At 40.3% G+C, this 23,412-nt stretch overlaps 1 protein-coding gene and 1 non-coding gene across 2 annotated transcripts in view; one reads left to right on the forward strand and one right to left on the reverse strand.

Annotated features, from left to right (window-relative positions):
- The window catches only part of P2RX7 (purinergic receptor P2X 7), a 55,815-nt gene that overhangs the window by 28,104 nt on the left and 4,299 nt on the right, over positions 1 to 23,412 (forward strand). The window contains exons 8-12 of the mRNA XM_049788900.1: positions 6,030 to 6,166; positions 12,970 to 13,060; positions 14,965 to 15,030; positions 15,119 to 15,268; positions 21,270 to 21,371. Coding sequence (XP_049644857.1) covers positions 6,030 to 6,166; positions 12,970 to 13,060; positions 14,965 to 15,030; positions 15,119 to 15,268; positions 21,270 to 21,371 — 546 coding nt within the window. The remainder of the gene's footprint in view (positions 1 to 6,029; positions 6,167 to 12,969; positions 13,061 to 14,964; positions 15,031 to 15,118; positions 15,269 to 21,269; positions 21,372 to 23,412) is intronic.
- LOC126031577 (U6 spliceosomal RNA) lies at positions 9,986 to 10,092 on the reverse strand. Its single transcript, XR_007503410.1, has one exon. It is a non-coding gene; the product is annotated as a U6 spliceosomal RNA (small nuclear RNA).

Here is a 23,412-nt window from a genome sequence, read left to right on the forward strand (position 1 = left end):
TGGCCCAAAAACCAAAAAAAAAAAAAAAAGATCCTTAATTTATTCATATTTGTAAAGTCTCTCTTGTCATCTAAGGTAGCATATTTGGAGATCTTTGGAGCATTTGTATTTGAGGCCTATTGTGTTATTCACTACCATACTTGAATTAGTCCTGATCTCCTCTCATTGCAAGTTATAGAAATCCAACTCAAGGGAAAAATTAATTAAAAGTATTTTGGAAAACAAATAAGAGAAACCAAAGCAGGTTTAATCAGAAAAAGATGCCATATTAGTGGGGTAAGAGGAAGAATCTCTAGTAAATCCAAGGTAACTGGATTTGATACCTGGAGAGTTTTCTCTGACTGTTCATTCCCTCTACCTGAAAGTCTTGCTCCAAACATAGCATTAAACATCTCCCTCACTTACTTCCAATATTTACTTAAATATAAGCTCAGTGAAGCTTCCCCTTATTGCTATATTCATTATGACTACTTTCCAGCATGCTTTAGAGTCTTTCTCAAGTTTATTTTTAATGATAGCAGCTAGCATTCTCTGATATAATTCACAATTAACACAGAATGGGGCTGGAGAGATAGCATGAAGGTAAAGCATTTGCCTTGCATGCAGAAGGTCCCGGCATCTCATATGGTCCCCTTAGCCTGCCAGGAGCAACTTCTGAGCATAGAGCCAGGAGTAACCCCTGAGCGCGGCTGGGTGTAACCCAAAAACAAAAAAAAAAAAAAAAAACAAAAAAAAGAATAAATAAATATTGAGTGAATGGAGGATGTGGTAACTGCATTCAGGTCAATTTATATATTTAGGAATCTGACTTTTCTCATCTCTCTTTTTTTTTTTTTTTCGGTCTTTTTGGGTCACACCCAGCAGTGTTCAGGAGTTACTCCTGGCTCTACACTCAGAAATCGCTCCTGGCAGGCTCGGGGGACATATGGGATGCCAGGATTTGAACCACCCGTCCTTCTGCATGCAAGGCAAACACTCTATCTCCAATGCTATCTATCCAGCCCCCTCATCTCTTGATTATTTCCATAACGTTGGTGTAATTCTGAGGCAAAGCCACCAAAGGTCTAGGACTGTGTTTATAATATGATATATACCAGTCCCTCAAATTTATTATAATTAAATAAAATTGGGTTTTCTTTGGGGCCAGAGCAATAATACAGCATGTAGGGTGTTTGCCTTGCACTTGGCCTACCCAGGTTTAATCCCCAGCATCCCATATGTTCACTGAGCCCTGGCAGGAGAGATACCTGAGTGCAGAGCCTCCCTGAATAAACCGGGTGTGGCCTTAAAAAAAGACAAAGCAAAACAAAAAGTTCATTTTCTTTGTTTTAATAGTTACATTTCAAGTACTCAATATCCAATGGCTACTGGACTATACAACATGAATTAGATTATTTCCATCCTTACAGAAACTTTTAATGAACAACTTTGCTTTAGATTTTTCACTATCCAGCTAGAGGTCACAGCCAAGAGAACTCTGTTCTAAAGAATATGGCAAAAACTCAGGGAGGACTCTTAGTGTTCAGTCTTGACCTGTACCTATCTAGATCTAAACAAATTTCCAGGTCCAAAGAGACGCACATTTTGAGTAGCACAGTCTGGGTCTAGAGTTCATTTCTGAAGACATGAAAAGGGATGTATTCAAACCACTGAGAGTTGAGAGATTTTCCAAAAGAAATTTAGTTACTAGGGCCAGAGTGATAGCACAGCAGTAAGGCATAATTGCCTTGCACGTGACCCACCTGGGACAGACTTGGTTTTGATCCTCAGCATCCCATATTGTCCGCTGAGCCTGCCAGAAGCAACTTCTGAGCAGAGAACCAGGAGTAACCCTTGAGCACTGCCGGGTGTGGCTCAAAAACAAATAAAAAAAGAAATTCTAGTTATTTTTCCAGAAGAAAAAATTGAATACTGAATGAAAAAAACATTAACTATTCATTTCAGCACATTGTGGACATAGTGTCTGGCCAGTAAATGGCATTTTTGTTTTGGTTTGATTTGGTTTTGGGGTCACACCCGGCAGCCCTAAGGGGTTACCCCTGGTTCTATGCTCAGAAATCGACCCTGGCAGGCTGGGGGAACATATGGGATGCTGGAATTTGAACCACGGTCCTTCTGCATGCAAGGCAAATGCCCTACCGCTGTGCTATCTCTCCAGCTCCTAAATGGCATTTTTTTGTTTGTTTGTTTGTTTTGGGCCACACCCCGCGGTGCTCAGGGGCTACTCCTGGCTGTCTGATCAGAAATAGCTCCTGGCAGGCACGGGGGACCATATGGGACACCAGGATTTGAACCAACCACCTAAGGTCCTGGATCGGCTGCTTGCAAGGCAAACATCGCTGTGCTATCTCTCCGGGTCCCTAAATGGCATTTTTAATTATTCTGTTTATACCCCTTTTCTTCAAGTCAGAGACTGCTTGCTATTCAACTCTATGGCTCAGCATCTAGTATACTATTGCTGTGTCAGATTTTCTCCTAGACTGGTTATCGATGGATCATTAAGAGCACCCAGAAAGAGAAATTGATTCCCATTCCCTTATCCACTAGGAAGGGGAAGAGATCTTGGGAATATTTATCCGCAGCAAATAATCCACACAGACAGGAGGGTAAAAAGGCAAGAAGGTCGGACGCAAAATCCTTTGTCAGCCTGCTAGCAGCTCCAAAAACCCAGAGCCCGCTAGTTAGCTGCCCAAAAAGACCATGAGCACCTCGCTCGAAAACTATTTATTAAGCTCTCAAAGCGCCCCCACCTGGAAGGTTGTAGGTGGGACAACAGGCAAAGATAAGGATTTTATAGAGAAATATTATAAAGGCTTCCATATATAATAACTATTTTGAAGTATCATATTTCATTGATTCAAAATAATTTTTTCACATTTTAGTAGTTCTGAAATCTGAAAGTGCTTTTAATGAATGAATATAGTTTAATTTAAGGTATCTTTTCTTAAAGGAATATAAAAATATCTTACAAGCAATAGTATCTAAGACTCAATTAAATATGATAGAACTAGGGAAAATGTTGGAAGAAGAAAGATTAAGAATAAGAGATTAAGAGATTCTCTTAAAGTTCAAAGGAGGGGCTAGAGACATAAGACAGTGGATAGACGTTTGCCTTATATGCAGTGAATCCAGGTAAATTTAGACCCAAATTGTTCCCTTAGCATGCCCAGGAATGATCTCTGAAGGCTTAGCCAGTATCAGTACTGAGCACAGTTGTCTGAAAAAAATATAAAATATCAGAAGAGAAAAGGCCTTTAAATAAAGACAGAGGTGGCTGAGCAATGAGGAAGATGTGTGGAGAATAAAGCAGCAGAAAGACAGGTAGATGAAAGAAAAGGACAAGGCCCAATATTTAAAATTTCAAGAAGTTCTCAGTAGAATTGTATACCTGAGAGACAATATATGTACATACAAACACTTGTAGATAAACATTCACAGTAGTACTGTAATACTAGCCAAACACTGAAAACAACTCAATTGTTTATTTTTTGATGAATGGATAAAATGTAGTAGCTATGCAATGGAATATAGTTTTACTACAAAAAGGAATGAAGTTCTGATACATGCCACAACATGGATAAGCTTTGTAAAAACAGTTATATTTATAAAACAAAATATAAAAGGTCACAAGTTAATTGGTTTCATTCATAGGAAAGTTGAAAATAAGAACTCTAGGGGCCAGAATAATAGCGCAGCAGTAAGGTGTTTGCCTTGCACACCGCTGACCAGGACCAACCTCAGTTCAATCCCCGGTGTCCCATATGGTTCCCCGAGCCAGGAGGAATTTTGAGTGCATAGCCAGAAGAGTAACTCCTGAGTGTCACTGGGTGTGGCCCAAACATGGAAGGAAGGAAGGAAGGAAGGAAGGAAGGAAGGAAGGAAGGAAGGAAGGAAGGAAGGAAGGAAGGAAGGAAGGAAGGAAGGAAGGAAGGAAGGAAAGGAAGGAAGGAAGGAAGGAAGGAAGGAAGGAAGGAAGGAGGAAGGAAGGAGAGAAAGAGAAAGAAAGAAAGAAAGAAAGAAAAGAAAGAAAGAAAGAAAGAAAGAAAGAAAGAAAGAAAGAAGGAAAGAAGGAAAGAAAGAAAGAAAGAAAGAAAGAAAGAAAGAAAGATAGGAAGGAAGGAAGGAAGGAAGGAAGGAGGGAGGGAGGGAGGGAGGGAGGGAGGAAGGAAGGAAGGAAGGAAGGAAGGAAGGAAGGAAGGAAGGAAGGAAGGAAGGAAGGAAGGAGAGAAAGAGAAAGAAAGAAAGAAAGAAAGAAAGAGAGAGAGAAAAAGAAAGAAAGAAAGAAAGAAAGAAAGAAAGAAAGAAAGAAAGAAAGAAAGAAAGAAAGAAAGAAAGAAAGAAAGAAAGAAAGAAAGAAAGAAAGAAAGAAAGAAAGAAAAAGAAAAAGAAAGAAAGAAAGAAGAAAAGCTCTAAAGAGAAAGTATATTACCAGTTGCCTAGGTCTGAGAGGAAAGAAAAAGCTTAAAGGGTTTACTAGAAGGGTAATGATAATATTGGAAAATTTATTGGCATGGGCCATATATTTGACTAATTAAGAATTCTTGAATTGTGGGGCCGGGCGGTGGCGCTGGAGGTAAGGTGCCTGCCTTGCCTGCGCTAGCCTAGGACGGACCGCGGTTCGATCCCCCGGCGTCCCATATGGTCCCCCAAGAAGCCAGGATCAACTTCTGAGCGCATAGCCAGGAGTAACCCCTGAGCCTCACAGGGTGTGGCCCAAAAACCAAAAAAAAAAAAAAAAAAAAAGAATTCTTGAATTGTACATTAGGGCAAGATTGCATATGTATTTAATAACAAAATGTTTAAGCAGGGCCTGGAGAGATAGCACAGCGATGTTTGCCTTGCAAGCAGCCGATCCAGTACCAAAGGTGGTTGGTTCGAATCCCGGTGTCCCATATGGTCCCCCGTGCCTGCCAGGAGCTATTTCTGAGCAGACAGCCAGGAGTAACCCCTGAGCAACGCCAGGTGTGACCCAAAAACCAAAAATAAAAAAAAATGTTTAAGCAATTTTGTTTGTTTGTTTTGGGGTCACACCCGGAGGTGCTCAGGGGTCATTCCTGGGTCTGCACTCAGAAATCGCCCCTGGTAGGCTCAGGGGACCATATGGGTTGCCAGAATCAAACTGAGGTCCTTGGGGATTGGCCGCAATGCAAGGCAAATACCCTACTGCTGTGCTATTGCTCCAGCCCCTAAGCAATTTTTGTTTTTTGGGCCATACCCAGTGACGCTCAGGGGTTACTCTTGGCTATGCGCTCAGAAATTGCTCCTGGCTTAGGGGATCATATGGAATGCCGGGGATCAACCCCACGTCCGTCCTGGGTCAGCCACGTGCAAGGCAAACTCCCTACCACTGTGCCACCTCTCTGGTGCCAGCAATTTGTTATGTTTTTTGTTTTTTTGTTTTTGTTTTGTTTTGTTTTGTTTTTGTTTTTTGGGCCACACCCGGCATTGCTCAGGGATCACTCCTGGCTGTCTGCTCAGAAATAGCTCCTGGCAGGCACGGGGGACCATATGGGACACCGGGATTCGAACCAACCACCTTTGGTCCTGGATCGGCTGCTTGCAAGGCAAATACCGCTGTGCTATCTCTCCGGGCCCAGCAATTTGTTTGTTTGTTTTTTTTGTTTGTTTGTTTGTTTTTTTAACAAAAAAGAACAAGAGCCTTCTTTAAAGGAGCATTGGGAGATAAAGTAGAAAAGATGTACTGGAGCACTTTCGAATCCTAGTTAGCAAGTTTAAACTTCATTTGTAAGGGGAGTGTTTGCAATAAAGGGTGTTTTATTATGAAAGAAATTTGTAGGGAGTCATGCCTTTAAAAAAATCAATTTAATGGTAGCAGGAGGGGTAGAGAAAAGATGTGCAGCTACCACACGAATGCTTGTGTGAGTCAGGCTTATACTCATGGCTCTCAGTCTTTAGTCATTTCCTCTGAAATATAACCTCTACTTCAATGATCATTGCTATGCAAGATGTCTAGTGCTGTGTTATCCACGTCCAGCAAGTTAGAGATTGTTTCTGATTGTCTTCCCCAGGGAGGAATCATGGGCATTGAAATCTACTGGGATTGCAACCTTGACAAATGGTTCCATAGGTGCCGTCCAAAATACAGTTTCCGTCGCCTTGACGACAAAAACACCAAGGAGTCCTTTTATCCTGGCTACAACTTCAGGTAACAGCCCTCTAGATGCAACCAACTACCCTTAGTTTAGGGTAGTTCTATTTTGCATCAGCAGCAGCCAGTTAATGAGATGATCAATGTATTAAGATGCTCAATTTAAACCTCTGGAGTGTTTATTTCCACCTCACTCAATTCATGGCTCAGTACTGAGGGAAGTAACTGCTGTCAATATTTGTTTCTGTTTTGGGGTCATACACAGTTGTACTTACTTCTAGCTCTGTGTTCAAGGGTCACTTTTAGTGGTGCCTGGGGCACTATAGTTAGTGCTGGGACTTGAAAAGGAGTTAGACCAGACCATTTAACTGCCCAAAATAGCACAGCCAGTAGGGTGTTTGCCTTACATGCAGCCAACCGAGGATAGACTCGAGTTTGATCCCTGGCATCCCATATGGTGCCCTGAGCCTACAAGGAGTGATTTCTGAGCATAGAGCTGGGAATAACCTTTGAGTGCTGCTGCCAGATGTAGTCCAAATCCAAAAATAAATAAATAAATAAATAAATAAATAAATAAATAAATAAATAAATAAAATAACTATCCAACCTTGTTGGCCAGGTATTGCCAAGAATGGCCCTATATCTCCTGAGCACTATTTAGAGCTTTAACAAAAAACACATAACCACCACCACCAAACAAAAACCCCTCAAAAACAAAAAAAGGTACCGTACTTACCTTTCTGAAAATCTTTTTTTTTTTGGGGGGGGGGGTGGGGTGAGGTTGGGCCATACCGGGCCGGTGCTCAGAGGTTACTGAGCAAAACAAACAAATGAAAATTCTATTGAGTCATAATTTATTTGAACTGACATACTAAACTGAAATAAAAACATAGTTTGATGCCAAAACAATAATTTAAAAAATTTGGACAGTACAGGAGCCCATGTCTGGTATCACAAAACAAACCCCCACTCCAAAAAATTTTTGAGAATATACCTCAGACCTCCCTGAATTAGATTTTCTCTGGGAATTAGCTTCACATGCCCTCCAGGTGACCCCCATGAGCCCCTTTATACTCAATGTAGTCCTGGCACCAGTAGCATTGTCTATCTCACCTGAAAGCTAGTTACAGTGCAGGATCTCAGACTCCACTCTTAATTTACTGAATAAAAATCTACAGTTTTAGAAGGCCAGAATGATAGCACAGCAGGTAGGGTGTTTGTCTTATATGAGGTCTACCCAGGTTCAATCCCCGGCATCCCATATGGTCCCCTGAGCCTGCCAGGAGTAACCCCTGAGTACTGCTGGGAGTGGCCCCCAAAAAAACAAACAAAATCTGCATTTTACAAGACTGCTAGGAATTTCCTGTGTACGTTAAAATTTGACAAGCAGGATTGAAGAGACACTACAGGAGGTAACATGCTTGCTTTGTATGTGATCCCCCAAATTGCCTAGTTCCCAAGTACCGACAGCAGTCATTCTTGAGCAGTTTCACAAAATAGTCCCTGCACAAGTCCCCACCAAACAATAAAAAGATCATTAAAGTTTGAGAGGCCTGGGCCTATTTATTAAGAGTGACAATTATACTTTCTTCTTAGATGTCTTACTTTATGATATTTTGTTGCTATAAATAGGCTGTTAGCTTCTTGGGAGAATGAATAAAATAAGGTGTGTGGGGTTAGGATGTTAGTAGAGCACTTTCCTTCTTTTTTTTTTTTTTTTTTTTTTTTTTTTTGGTTTTGGGGCCACACCCGTTTGATGCTCAGGGGTTACTCCTGGCTATGTGCTCAGAAATCGCCCCTGGCTTGGGGGAACCATATGGGACGCCGGGGGATCGAACCGCGGTCCTTCCTTGGCTAGCGCTTGCAAGGCAGACACCTTACCTCCAGCGCCACCTACCCGGCCCCGAGCACTTTCCTTCTATGTGCGAGATCTTGGGTTTAGTTCCCAATAGCTCCTGAGGACCAATAGATGTCACACACACACACACACACACACACACACACACACACACACACTACACTACACACACACGTGAAAAAATATTACCTCACACGTACACACAATATGTGCATGCACTTAACCCATGCATGGGTATACAGTTAGGGTGCTGTGTGCAGACATGGCCAGTTTGCAGTTTGTACTGGAGCTGAGTACCAGGGGCTCCTTCAGAGAAGGCCTCATTTTCAGTTTGCCTCAAGTCCCCACAACTTTTCACCTCATTCCTACTTGCATCACACTTTTCTGTTAAACTTTTGCCCTGACTACAATTTGAGTTTGAGACTCTGAACTAAAAGGCTTGTTGCGTTCAAGAGACAAGATGCTTTTTTATTTCATGAGGGTCACTGGAGTTGCTCAAGACCTAGAACCAGTCCTAGTTTAAGGAATGTTTTTTATCACCCCTGCTTGGAGTCATCAAAAGGGAGAGAAGACTGAAGCAATGGTCCAATAACTGTCCCACCGGTGATTTTTGTTTCTGATTCTCTTTTGGTTTCAGTATACAGCAGAAGCATGCAGGGCACCGCACCAATGACATGTTGGTAAATGTTCTTTGAGAGCTGAGCTAAGCCTGAGAGCATTAGCTCTTGAAGAGATTTCACCTTTCTGAAGAATTAGGATGGTTATGATGCTAATATTTATTTAGAACAAAGTGCTAAGTATTTGTTGTTTAGATGAGCACTAGTAGAAACCTTTGACCAAAAATAAGTTGTCCAGATCTGATGAGTAACCAAACAGCTAATTTTCAAATAATCACTAACTACTTGACAGGAAATCACAGGTTATATGAAGGATCTGAGAAAATATAACTTCTAAAACAAAGAAAGTTGAAATAGATCACAATACAGAATTGTATCATTTGCTAAAAAAAAAAAAATCAGTGGCAAAAGGTGCTAATTCAGTGAACAAAGAATTTAGTTACTTAGAGCAAGTATAAAGTAGGACATATGTACAAAAATGGAAGTTACTCTTTTTTTTTTTTTTTTTTGCTTTTGTTTTTGGCTCACACCAGGCAGCGCTCAGGGGTTACTACTGGCTCTATACTCAGAAATCACTCCTGGCAGGCTCGGGGACCATATGGGATGCTGGAATTTGAACCACCAACCTTCTTCATGAAAGGCAAACGCCTTACCTCCATGCTATCTCTCTGGCCCCGAAAGTTACTAACTCTTGAATAGGCTGCATATGTACTTATTCCCTGAGGAAGCTTTAGAAGTTACCACAAATTTAAAAGCATACAAACGTTTTTCTCACACAGTTCTGAGTTCAAAATTAAGGTATCAGCAGGGATCTATTCCCTCAAAAGAAAATAAAAGTTCCTAATTCCTTTTCTCTTTTGACTTCCTATGGCCCTAAGCTTGAGCTCAGCTCCATAATTCCAATATCTGATTCAGTATCTACTTGTCTTTCTCCTCTGTGTTTCTGCTTCAACTCTCCCTTTCCCTTCGGGGTTGGCTCAGAGGAAGAGTACTTGCCTTGTATGTGTGAAGCCCTGGGTTCCATCCCTGACACCACAAGACAAAACCTCACAGATTTTCAACTCTTCTTTTTCTTTCTCTTATAAGGATACCCATCACTGGATTTAAGACCTACCATAAATCCAGTATGCTCTCATCTCATAATTCTGAACTTAAATGTGTATACAAAGACATGCTTATCCAAACAATAAAGTCACATCAAGAGTAAGAGATCAGGAAATTTGACAAATTTCTTTTTTTTTTTTTTTTTAATTTTACTTCACACCAGACAGTCCCCTTCCCTGGCACCGCTTATCTCAGCTTACATTTTGGTGGTCTGTTTGTTTCTCCTTGTTCTTTTTTTTTTTATTAATTTTTTTATTTTGAATTATGAGAACAAAAGATGCAAAGAAAGAGGACAAGGTAAAGTTGGAACGCTTCACGAATTTGCGTGTCATCCTTGCGCAGGGGCCATGCTAATCTTCTCTGTATCGTTCCAATTTTAGTATATGTGCTGCCGAAGCGAGCACGACAAATTTCTTGAGGAAGAGAGATGTTGGGGGAGGAGCAGGCGGCTGTTACTGAAAAAAAAAATGGAACACCCTGTCTCTGGTTTCTGACCAATTGCAGTAGAACCTCCAGTTATTTTCCTATGAAATGCAAACGCCTAGAAATTATTTAGGCCTTCAGAAGTAACCAGTTGTTGGTGAGGTACAGGAATTTGCCTTTTGGACACACATCTCAAGTGATTCCTGCCCCTCAGTTTGAGAATTACTTTAACAGGACCCTAAAAGTAAAAATTCCAGTTTTTTCTAGTTCAATGTTAACCCTCTTAGGAAAAACTACTTGCAAAGAGAAATAATGCATTCCTGACAATAAAGCAATAAATCTTACTTTACAATAAAGATTTAAAATATATATATGATTCAATAGAGCAGCAGAGAGAACTGTGATGGAAGGGGAGCAATCAGAAGCAAACTGAAATCCCTCTAACCAGAAACATGCACCAAAGCAGTTGAGATAACAGTTGTCAAAAGATTGTGAAAATGAGAAGCAAAGGTTCTACAGATATCAGCCTCTTTGTATTGTGCACTCTCTCTCCTACACCTATAAATAGGCTGTGTATTAATAACACACAACAAAACTGTATATCCTAACCTAAAAACCACTACCTAAAGGTAGTAAGTGGGAGGAAAAAAACCATTCGAGTTCTGTGAGGCCCAGCACATAGCTCAGCTGTAGAGAACTTGCTTTGCCTTCAGTACAATCCCCAGGTGCAAACACCTCCAAAACCCCTTGGCACCAAGCCAGAGTAGCCCTTGAACACTGTTTGGTGTGGCAAAAAATAAAATAAAATAAATTAAATATTATTAATAAATAAAAGTTTCATAAGGCTTGTGTTTTAAGCCTTTCTATTTATTTATGAAAAACAAAACATCCCAATATGCTACTGCTAGAATTAATGAGAGTTGTGGATTTGGTTTGAATGTGTTTGTACCCAGCTCTTGATTTTTATAGGTAACAGAGTAATGGTATAAAGCAGCCAAAATCTCAAGGGAGATAATTTTATTTCCCCAAGAAAGGGTGCACGTCATATTACACAGGGTAACAGAGAAGCACCAAGTTTGGTCAGGAGATAAAAGAAGTTAGGGGAAAGCATGTCTCATAAACTTTATGGTGTTGAAAAGATAAACAGAGAAGGGAAAATGCCTTGAGAGTAGCTAGTTTGAGTAATACCTGTAGGTAGCTATGTCTGGGATATAGGCATAGTCTATTGTCCAATAGCTGGCCCTGCATGATTGAGGGCAAGGGAAATACTGGCTGTGTGTGTTAGATCAAAGGAGTGGTTGGAGATAGGGACTCAAAATTGGCTAGAGTTTGTGACATAATTTCACAAACTTGCAAAAGCTAGATAGCAGGGGAGATGCAAGTAACTACAGCTGTTAGTTTGATCTTGTAATAATGGAAATCAAGTAAAAAATTTAGTATCTTGCCCCTCACTTTTCTTCCCTTTGTTGTGCTGATATGACAGATAATTGCATGTGTTGCATATAGTGCTCCCCAAGTATCCAACACTTTGGTTGTAGTGCTTGCACATGCCTGGCTAGGCTCCAAAGCTCATATACTCTGCTATAGTGTTATGAGTCCCAGATAGCAGAGCTGCAGAAATTTTGCTCAACAGAAGTGAGCAGCATTGGTGATTAAACTCAACACCTTGTTCTTGCAGGCAGACATTTTTTGCCATTTTGCCATTCAATTCCCAGACCCACAAAAAATACAGACTCCTAAGAAAATAAATTCAGGAAACCAGGGATATATCTCAAAGGGTTAATGTACATGCTTTGCATGTGGGAGACTTAAATTCAATCTCCAGTACTCCCCCATGATCTTCCAATAACCTCCAGGAACAATGTCTGAGCACTATGTTGCGAGTAGCCACTGAACATCATTAGATGTGTTTCCCCTCCCACCCCACCCCATAAAAGGAGGTGGGGATCTGCATGCTCTGCATACAAAGAACCAAATTGAATCTCTGGCACTACAAGAAACACTAAAAAAGAGCACTAAAAGAAACACTGAGCAGATCTGAACAGATTACTAAAATGTATCTCTCTCTAATCTAGAAATGAGCCTCTGCAATTCACATCTAGTTCTTATTCTACAAGTCAAACATATTTTTCCTCTTAAGGAAGAATCAGATATATTGAAGTTTTGTTTGTTGTTGTTGTTGTTGTTGTTTTCGGTTTTTCGGGCCACACCTGTTTGATGCTCAGGGGTTACTCTTGGCTAAGTGCTCAGAAACTGCCCCTGGCTTGGGGGGACCATATAGGACAACGGGGGATCGAACCACGGTCCTTCCTTGGCTAGTGCTTGCAAGGCAGACACCTTACCTCTAGCGCCACCTCGCCAGCCCCTATTTATTATTTTTTGGGGGGGGTCACTCCTGGCAGCACTCAGGGGTTACTCCTGGCTCTATGCTCAGAAGTCACTCCTGGCAGGCTCAGGGGACCATATGGGATGCCGAGATTCGAACCACCAACCTTCTGCATGCAAGGCAAACACCTTACCTCCATGCTATCTCTCTGGCCCCAGATTTATTGAAGTTTTATTATTTTAATTTCTCTGCATGTTGTTAATCCTGTGTTGACTAAAGTTGTTCATATTTCCTTACTTTAAAAGCTGATTTTTCCTAGCTCTATGAAAAGGAAAGTAGCAGAGGTGGTATGGGGAGGCTTTCAAAGGATCATAGAAAGTAATTCCTGGGTTTGCATTATCTACCCTCAGCCAACCTCTTCAGAACTAAGAGATGAACAGTAAAAATAGTTAAGGTACTGCTTGTCTTTTCATAAAAAAAACCAGCGCATTAAGAGAGATCTTTATAAACGTGGGCTCTTTTCCTCCTATAGATATGCTAAGTATTATAAGGAAAACAACGTTGAAAAACGAACTCTGATCAAAGTCTTTGGGATCCGTTTTGACATCCTGGTTTTTGGCACCGTAAGTCTCTGCTCTCAACTACTTCATCCCTTCCAATGACTGGGTTATAATTATTGCTGTAATGTCTCACGGAGTGAACAATTATGGGAAATATTTGGGGCCATACCCAACAGTACTCACTGGCTACTTCTGGCTTTGTACTCAGGAGTCATTCCTGGCAGTACTTGGATCAAACTGGGGTCAACTACATGCATGGTAAGTTCCTTAACCCCATAATAGTTCTCTGGCCCTTCAAGGGATGAATATTCTGGCAACATAGCACTGTGCATTTCTTATGTGACTTGAGAGATGGACAAGAGGTACATTTTCTACATTGAGAATTTCCCCACATTTCAACTTGAGCTGTGTAATCCCTTTCTATTATCTTATGGCATATTATCCATCTTTGGGATGACCCATATCTCCACCAATGATGTAGACTATTTTCTCTCTTCCCCTTGGAGAAGACTTCATGTTCTCTCCAGAATCTATATCTCTCCTTCTCTCCTCAAAATAAAACTATTTTACTTAAAAGAGAGAGAAGAGGGAAAGAAAAGTTCTGGGAATCCTGTATCTGAACTTTAAAAATGTAGATGCTTGGGAATGGAGCTATGGTCATTGACTAGGGTATTTGCCTTGCACATAGCCAACTGGATTGGATGCCCATATTCCATATGGTGCTCTGAGCACTTCCAAGAGTAATTCCTGAGCTCAGAATCAGGAGTAACCTCTGAGCATCATCAAGTGTGACCCAAAAACCTGATATCACATATGGTCCCTCTGAGTATTGCCAGAGGTTACTTCTGAGCACAGTGTCAAGAATAGCCCCTGAGTACTACTGGATATGACCACTTATATCCCACCACCCAAAAAATCTATATATAGATATATAGATGCTTAAAAAGAGAGAAAGAAATGCCTCTGAAAACTAGTTTGTAATAAAAATTCAACTAAAATTGGCTTATGAAAAATATATTGTTTTTAGAAAAAAATGTTATTTAGTTCCTGTAATTGAAAGGCTACAGGAATGGCTGGATCTAATATAACTTTCTCCATCTCTTACATGAATTTTCCTCTTTTATGATGCCATCCTCAGCTGGCCATAGAGCTCCTTATATCTTAGACTGGCAATCTCAATTTTAAAATGTTATTTGTGGAGGGGGCGGGAGCAGGAAATAAAAAAAATGTTATTTGTGTTCAGAATTTCATCAAAGACCTCAGGCAGATGCCACTGGCTCTTAATCAGCTCAACAGGGGCTACATGCACAAAACTGAACTATATCACTGTGACTAGGTCATACCATGCTCTCCATGGCTGGACTTGCCTCAGCCCTGAGCCTATTTGTCCCTCCTTCCCAAACTACACGACAGAGATGATTCTTCAAAAGGAAACTGGAATTTTGTCTCCAATAAAGGAAAAAGTGGACACTGGGTATGTTCAAATCAATAGCTACCCACAACAGCATATTGCTTATGTCACTGTGTAATAAGCCTCACAGTAAAATATAGCTAAAGCCAAAAGGCTACTGAGAATAAAAAGCTTTGAGGACAAATAAGGGAAGAGTTTGTACTGACATTCCTTCTCTCTACTTCCAAAATAATCTCAGGCCTCTTTTAAGCAGCTCTTATCTGAATCCCTCGCTTTGTAAGCAAAACCAACATATTTTCTATGAGTTTTCCTCTCAGTGTGTGGGCTCCAGTGCTCCTTTGTTGAAAGATTCATGTTTTAAATACAGAAGACAGAATCAGAGGACAAACAAGAGCCCTCATTTCTGTCTCTGACGTCTGTGGCCTGGAAGACCTCAACTGTATCTATCACAGTCACAGAATAAAATGCCTCTTCTGCTGGGTGAACAGTTATATGTTCAGGCAAAAGAGCATTGCTCTGGATTCCCACTAACTAATTCTTCCTTCTCTGTTTTCAGGGAGGAAAATTTAATTTTATCAAGCTAATTGTGAACATTGGCTCAACCCTCTCCTATTTTGGTTTGGTAAGAGCATCTCTTTTTCATACTTTATGAAAATTGTTTGGCAAAAAGAAGTTTCACTGACAAAGGTACCTGTCTTGGTTTGTTCCAGGCTACTTTTTTCATTGATTTTCTTATAAACACATACTCAAGTAAATGCTGTCGATCCCGAATTTATCCCTGTTGTAAGTGCTGTGAGCCCTGTGCAGTCAATGAATACTACTATGAGAAGAAGTGTGAATCTATTATGGAGCCAAAGTCGGTAAGTCTCACATTGTCTGTAGTACAGCAGAGTCTGTTGTATCACAGAGAAAGTGTAAGAATAAGGTCACAATTACAGATTAACTGATGGTCAAGTTTCTGAACTCAAATCCACATCTCTTAAATGAATCCTTTGATCTTAAAGAACTGAACAAAAATAGGGAAAAAAGGAAAGATGTAGGGAAAAGAAGCTTTACGTTTTAGTTTTGTCTATGTTATCATATTTATTGTATAGTTAGTTAAAAAATAGTGTAATAACTTTGGAGAATACTTTGACAGTATTTAACAACATTTAAATGGGACACACTTCATTGCTTCTCATTTCCACTTCTCATACTTGCCCTGGAGAAATACTCATAAGGGTAACAAGTTATATAGGTATTCAAGATGTCTATCACAGTACTATTCATAACCATGAAGGAAGCCCAATGTTCAGCAGGTGATAGAAAAACAAACCATGGGGCCGGGTAGGTGGCGCTGGAGGTAAGGTGTCTGCCTTGCAAGCGCTAGCCAAGGATCAGGACTGCGGTTCGATCCCCCGGCTTCCCATATGGTCCCCCCAAGCCAGGGGCGGTTTCTGAGCACATAGCCAGGAGTAACCCCTGAGCGTCAAAAGGGTGTGGCCCAAAAACCAAAAAAAAAAAAAAAACCATAATAATGAATGCCTGCCCCTAATTCAAAGGAATTAAGTAGATAATTATAAAAAACTACAAACACTTTGAAATCTTATATATACATTAATGTACATATATACACATAGATACTCATTAATCTTTAGAAGAGTTCTTACCGATCTCCATGGCTATAGTATGTAGTCATGTATGTATAGTATATATATATATTATGTGTATGTATAGCATATATAGTATATGTATGTATGGTATATATTGTATGTATATATTGAGGCACAGAAGGTTAAATAATTTCCCTAAAATTCATAGAAGAAGCAAGTAGGGTCATAGAGGTAGTACAGTGGGGAAGATACTTGCCTTGCATGCAGTTAACACTGATTTGATCCCTAACACCACATATGGTCTCCTGAGCCCCAGTAGTGATTCCTGAGCTTAGAACCAGGAGTGAGCCCTGTACCACTGGGTGTGATCCAAAAGCCAAACCAAGGAAACAAAAATAAGTAGCAGAAGCTATTTTAAATTTTACACTGAGGTGTGTAAGCCCAGCCAAGAACATAGTTGGGAGAAAAAGAAAAAAAATGAACTGTTGGTCAACAGCATAGGGAGCAGTTATGGGCTGTGGGTGGAGTTTGGACTAAAAAGGAGGATCATTTTGTCTTGAATTGAGGTGAGTGAATCTAGACTAGATCTTAGCAGTGAGAACAAAACAAAACAGACAGCTGACCAACAGCAGAGGGAGCAGCTGTGTGCTGTGGGCAAAAAATTGGACTCAAAAGCACCATTTTGAATTGAACTGCAGTATCTGAGCCCAGCCAAGAGCTAACAGCTAAGCCCAGCCAAAAGCTTTATTTTGATTAACAGTTGTCCATTTTTTCTAATCAAGGAGCCCCATCATAACACATAAAAACCAGACTCACACTATAAAGCTCACAATGAGAAAACAATGCAGAACCCCACCACACACTGTGGCTGAAGATGCTAGTTCTGAAGACTCAACCAACATTAGCCACCTATATAACCTCTTGGATCAGGACTTTAGAGAGGAAATATTAAGGTCATTCAAAGAACTCTAAGAAGACTTGGGACATTGGTGATGGGAATGTTGCACTGGTGATGGGTGGTGTTCTTTACATGACTGAAACCCAAACACAATCATGTATGTAATCAAGGTGTTTAAATAAAAAAAAAATGAAGTCTGTTTAACTGCATTTGTCCTGAATAAAACATTGGTCCTTAAACCTAAAAAAAAAAAAAAAAAAGAACTCTAAGAAACCCATAAGACTCAAGAGGATATACAAACAGAAATGAGAAAACCTCAAACATAAATACCAGGGCTGTTAAAACATGTTAGCTGACATGAGATCCTCACTGGAAAGCCTCACCAGCAGAGTAAAAGCTCTGAGTATATAATCAGTGAGCTGAAAATGGAAAAAAAAAACAGTCAAAATAAATGAAAAGAAAATGGAAATATCATCAAATTAAGAAAATAGGGGAGCCGGAGAGATAGCATGGAGGTAAGGGATTTGCCTTGCATGCAAAAGGATGATAGTTCAAATCCCAGCATCCCATATGGTCTCCCGTGCCTGCCAGGAGCAATTTCTGAGCATGGAGCCAGGAGTGACCTCTGAGCACTACCGGGTGTGACCCATAAACAACAACAACAACAAAAAAAATAGACCATATACATTTGGGATAAATTTAACATGAACAACATAAGAATCACTGGGGTCCCAAGGAAGACAGGAAGAAAAGCCCTATGAAGATGATATCATTGCTGAGAAATTCCCAGAACTGAAGAATGTTTTCACCCACATCCTGGACAGCTGAAATATGCCAGTTAAAAGAAATCTAAATAAAAGCACCCCAAGGCACATCCTAGTCACAGTGATGAAATCCAGAGAGAGAAATAGAATACTGAAAGTGGCAAGAACAGAAAAGGAAATTACATATAAAGAATCAAGCTTCAGATTTACAGCAGGGGCCGGAGAGGTAGTGCAGCAGTATGGCGTTTGCTTTGCACACTGCTAACCCAGGATGGACCACAGTTCGACCCCCAGCATCCCAGGAGCGATTTCTGAGCACATAGCCAGAGTAACTCCTGAGTGTCACCCAGTGTGGCCCAAAAACAAAAAGAAGAAAGAAAGAAAAAAAGAAAGGAAGGGAGGGAGGGAGGGAGGGAGGAGGAGGAGGAGGAGGAGGAGGAGAAGAAAGAAAGAAAGAAAGAAAGAAAGAAAGAAAGAAAGAAAGAAAGAAAGAAAGAAAGAAAGAAAGAAAGAAAGAAAGAAAGAAAAAAAGAAAGAAAGAAAAAAGAAAGAAAGAAAGAAAGAAAGAAAGAAGAGAGAAAGAAAAGAAAGAAAAGAAAGAAAGAAAAGAAAGAAAGAAAGAACGAAAGAAAGAAAAGAAAGAAACAGAAAGAAAAGAAAAAGAAAGAAAAGTAAGGAAGGAAGGGAAAGAAAGAAAGAAAGAAAGAAAGAAAGAAAGAAAGAAAGAAAGAAAGAAAGAAAGAAAGAAAGAAAGAAAGAAAGAAAGAAAGAAAGAAAGAAAGAAAGAAAGAAAGAAAGAAAGAAAGAAAGAAAGAAAAAGGAAGAAAGAAAGAGGAAGGAAGGAAGGAAGAAAAAGGAAGGAAGGAAGGAAGGAAGGAAGGAAGGAAGGAAGGAAGGAAGGAAGGAAGGAAGGAAGGAAGGAAGGAAGGAAGGAAGGAAGGAAGGAAGGAAGGAAGGAAGGAAGGGAAGGAAGAAAAATAAGAAGGAAGGAAGGAAGGAACTTGTTGATAAGAATGTGGGGAAGAAAGGGCCGGAGAGATAGCATGAAAGTAGGGTGTTTTCCTTGCATGCAGAAGGACTGTGGTTCAAATCCCGGCATCCCATATGGTTCCCCGAGCTTGGCAGGAGTGTAGAGCCAGGAGGAACCTCTGAGTGCTGCCGAATGTGACCCAAAAAAACAAAAAAAAAATAAAAATAAAAAAGAATGTGGGGAAGAGTAACCTTGTGCATTAATGATAGGTGCAGCCACTGTGGAAGATTGCATGGTAGTATGATAGTTCTGCAAAATTACATGCAAAATTACCTCATGACTGAGCAAGCTCACTTTACTAAAAATATGTTTTTTACTATTATAGTTATATAGTTTAGTAAAATGTTTACAGTAACAAAAAATAAGCAGCAGAAGTGAATTGCCAACACAGGAAACTGGTTTTAGAATTAATGTTCATAACTTCCATATTCTAAGAACTGGAATAAGCCAATAACTAAGATTTTTGTGGAACAAAAACAGGTAAAATAGAAGCTGGAGAGGTAGCACAGTAGGTAAAGTTTTTATATTGCATGTAGCTGAATCAATTTCAATCTTCAGTACCCCATATTTTCCCCTAAACCAGCCAGGAGTAATTCCTGAGAGCAGTGCCAGGAGCAATCTCTGAGCACCACTGGGTGTGGCCCAAAAGCAAACAAAAAGTAAACTATAAAATAAAACATATAATATTATATATACATACACATAATGCTCACATATTAATGTATGTAAATACAGAATGTATTGTCTTTATTTTTAATATATTTTTCAACATGTAATACAGACATATGTACAAGAGGTTATATACATACATACATTTTTGTTTGTTTGTTTTTGGGCCACACCCGTTTGAAGCTCAGGGGTTACTCCTGGCTATGCGCTCAGAAATCACCCCTGGCTTGGGGGGACCATATGGGACACCAGGGGATCGAACCATGGTCCATCCGCTTGCAAGGCAGACACCTAACCTGTAGCGCCACCTTCCCGGCCCCACATGCATACATTCTTACACACATACACAAAGAGTATTAGAGGGGCTGAGTAGATAGTTCAAAAGGTTGGAGGCTGGAGCAATAGAACAGCAGATAGAGTACTTGCCTTGCACACAGTTGACCCAGGTCCAATCCATATGATCTCCTGAGCCCACCAAGAGTGATTCCTGCGTGCAGAGTCAGGAATAACCCTGATCTGGGTCAGATGTGTAGGTAAGTGCCAGTATTACCTCAGTCTTTTAAGAAGGAAACTGAAGCACAGGAAGATTAAATACATACCCACACCCACACACAAAAAGGCTAGAGGGTATGCCTTTCATGTACTAGGCCCCAAAGTTCAATTCCTGATATCACATAGGCCCCTGATGACCACCAGGTATAGTCCTGGTGGTCCCTAGTACCTCAGGCGTAAGCATTATCAGCGTAAGTACTGAACCACTAGAATGGCACTGCCAGGCTAAGTATAGCCAAGGAGAGGCACTAGGGAGGAAAAGTTCCATTGCAGAGAAATACTCATGAAAGTGGTCACTGAGGTTGCTTCTGAAAAAGGCCTTATACGGAGCCGGAGAGATAGCATTTCTGCCTTTCATGCAGAAGGTCGGCGGTTCGAATCCCGGCATCCCATATGGTCTCCCAAGCCTGCCAGGAGCGATTTCTGAGCAGAGCGCCAAAAGTAACCCCTAAGTGCTGCCAGATGTGACCCCAAAACTAAACAAAAAAGAAAGTCTTTGAGTCTTAACTCCCTACTTTCCCCCAATCTCTGGAATTTAAAAACAATGAAGAGGATTACTTTGTCCCTTATCCAAGACTATTATTGTCCTTTTCTTGAAGGACGTTTCCTGGTGATCGTTTATGTATTTCCAAGCTAAAACAAAAATTTATGTTTGAAATAAAAAATTATCACCTTAAAAAAATGATCACCTTTTTATTATCCAAGATGCTTGAAATGTTATAGGAATATAAATAATTAAGTTGTAATGGTATAACTTTCTGGAGATAGCTAATCAAGAATCATAAAGAAATTTTTCATGTAGTTGGAGGACCTAAAATGTTAAGCATCAGGGCCAGAGCAATAGCTTAGCAGGTAGGACATCTGACTTCCATGAGTTTGATCCACAACATCCCATACGGTTCCCTGAGCATAGCCAAGCATGACCCCTGAATGTAGAACCAGGAGTAACCCCTGAGCACTATGGGTGTGGCCCAAAAACAAAACCAAAATATTGTTAATCTGTAAGACTACTCTAAGCCTGCAGACTCAGTGACGAGGGTTCCACTGATTTAGCTTTAGATTCAGTTTATTCACTCTTTTTTTGGTTTTGATATTGGAATACATCTGGTGGCACTGAGGAATTACTCCTGCTCTATACTCAGAAGTCACTCCTAGCAGGCTCAGGGAGCCATATGAGATGCTGGGGATAGAATCCAGATAGACCACATGCAAGGCAAAAGTCCTGCCCATTGTGCTAGCACTCTGGCCCCAGTTAATTAGCAAGTTTTTCATGAACTGTTTAATCATTTGTCTCAGTCAGGCAGTTCTTGACAATTCTGTGCAAAAATAGATAAATTTTCAACCTTCTTTCCCTAGACATTAAAATATGTGTCTTTTGTGGATGAACCTCATATTAGTATGGTGGATCAGCAGCTACTTCGGAGAAGTCTACAAAATGTTGAAGGTGAAGAAATCCCAGTAAGTTTAGACATTCGACTTCTTTTTGTATTGTTTTTGTTTTCCAATTGTATTGTTTGTTTTGGGGCCATATCTGGTGGTCCTCAGGACTTACTCCTGGCTCTGTGTTCAGGGATCACTCCTAGTGTGTTATATCAACACTAGTGGAACTCAGGGGGACCAGAGGGGATGACATGGAATAAACCTGGACTGGCTGAATGCGAGGTAAACACCTTGCCTGCTATACTATCTCTCCATCCCCTTAATTCACTTTTTAAAAAACAAAACTTACTTATAAACATGAATATGGTAATATGGTAATTTATGAAATTTATTTGACCATGTATAAAAGTAAATTTTAATAGAGTAAACATATGTAACCAGCATCCAGAAAAAAAGTATTACTAACCTAATTCCCTTGCATGGGCCAATTACTACCCTATTTTAAAAGTAGTAATTATCCTATATTCAGAGATAGTTTTATCCTTAGAGAACCTTACAACATTTGAATCCTATAGTATATTATATACATACTCATATATATATCTATTCCTTGAGTATCTAGCATCTTTCACTTAACATTACTTTATTCATGTCATTGCACCTAGCAGTAGTCATCCTCTTTGTTACATCATTTCCATTTTTATAAATATCCAACTTAATCGTTCTATTGTTGAGGAATTTTCAGTTTGGGGATTATACCCATGATGCTGCCATGGTAAACATATGGTACTTAATAGTGGAACTAGTTTTCAAAGGACAGGCTTATATGCCACATTAAAAGACAGTACTGGGGGGAGTGGAGAGATAGCATGGAGGTAGGGTGTTTGCCTTGCATTGCAGAAGAACCATGGTTTGAATCCCGGCATCCCATATGGTACCCGGAGCCTGCCAGGAGTGATTTCTGAGCATAGAGCAATGAGTAACCCCTGAGTGCTTCTAGAACAAAATAAATCAGAATTTTCAAAAACAAAAAACAAACTATAGTCCAGCCCTCCAATGGCTGAGGGACAGTGAACTGGCTCTCCGTTTAAAAAGACTGAGGACCACTGACACAGAGCAAGGAGTAAGCACTGAGCACACCAGTATAGACAAAAAAAAAAACAAAAAATGAAAGAAGAAAGAAAAATTCTTGGGGCCAGAGTGATAGCACAGTGACAGGGTGTTTGCCTTGCCTGTGGCCAACATGGCACTGACCCAGATTCGATTCCCTGCATCCATATAGGTCCCCTAAGCCTGCCAGGAGCAATTTCTGAGTGCAGACTCAGGCGTAACCCCTGAGAGCCACTGGGTGTGACCCAAAAACAAACAAATACACATACAAAGAAATCCTTGCTAAGATTTTTTTTTTATCATGACTGAATACTCAATTCATTTTTTTTTTACTTTTTAATTGATTGATTGATTGGTTTTTGGGCCATACCCAGAGCTGCTCAGGGGTTACTCCTGGCTCTGCACTCAGAAATTGCCCTGGCAGGCTGCTGGGAATCGAACTGGGTCCCTCCAAGGTTGGTGACATGCAAGGCAAATGCCCTACCACTGTGCTATCTTTCTGGCCCCAGGATACTTTCTTGTTTTTATTTTTTTTTATTTTTTTTTTTTTTGGTTTTTTTTGGTTTTTGGGCCACACCCGGCGGTGCTCAGGGGTTACTCCTGGCTGTCTGCTCAGAAATAGCTCCTGGCAGGCACGGGGTACCATATGGGACACCGGGATTCGAACCAACCACCTTTGGTCCTGGATCGGCTCCTTGCAAGGCAAAGGTCGCTGTGCTATCTCTCCGGGCCCTTGTTTTTATTTTTTAATATTATTTTTGTTTTGTTTTTTGGGCCACCTGGTGATGATCAGGAATTTTTCCTGGCTATGTACTGAGAAATCGCCCCTGGCTTTGGAGGATCATATGGGACAATGAGAATCGAACCAAGGTCTGTTGTAGGTTAGCCATGTGCAAGGCAAATGCCCTACCACTGTGCTATCACTCAGCCCCAGGATACTCAATTATTATTATTATTATTATTATTATTATTATTATTATTATTATTATTATTTCTTTTCTTCTCCTTC

This window comes from Suncus etruscus, chromosome 15 (assembly GCF_024139225.1).
Source record: "Suncus etruscus isolate mSunEtr1 chromosome 15, mSunEtr1.pri.cur, whole genome shotgun sequence".
Lineage (NCBI taxonomy): Eukaryota > Metazoa > Chordata > Mammalia > Eulipotyphla > Soricidae > Suncus > Suncus etruscus.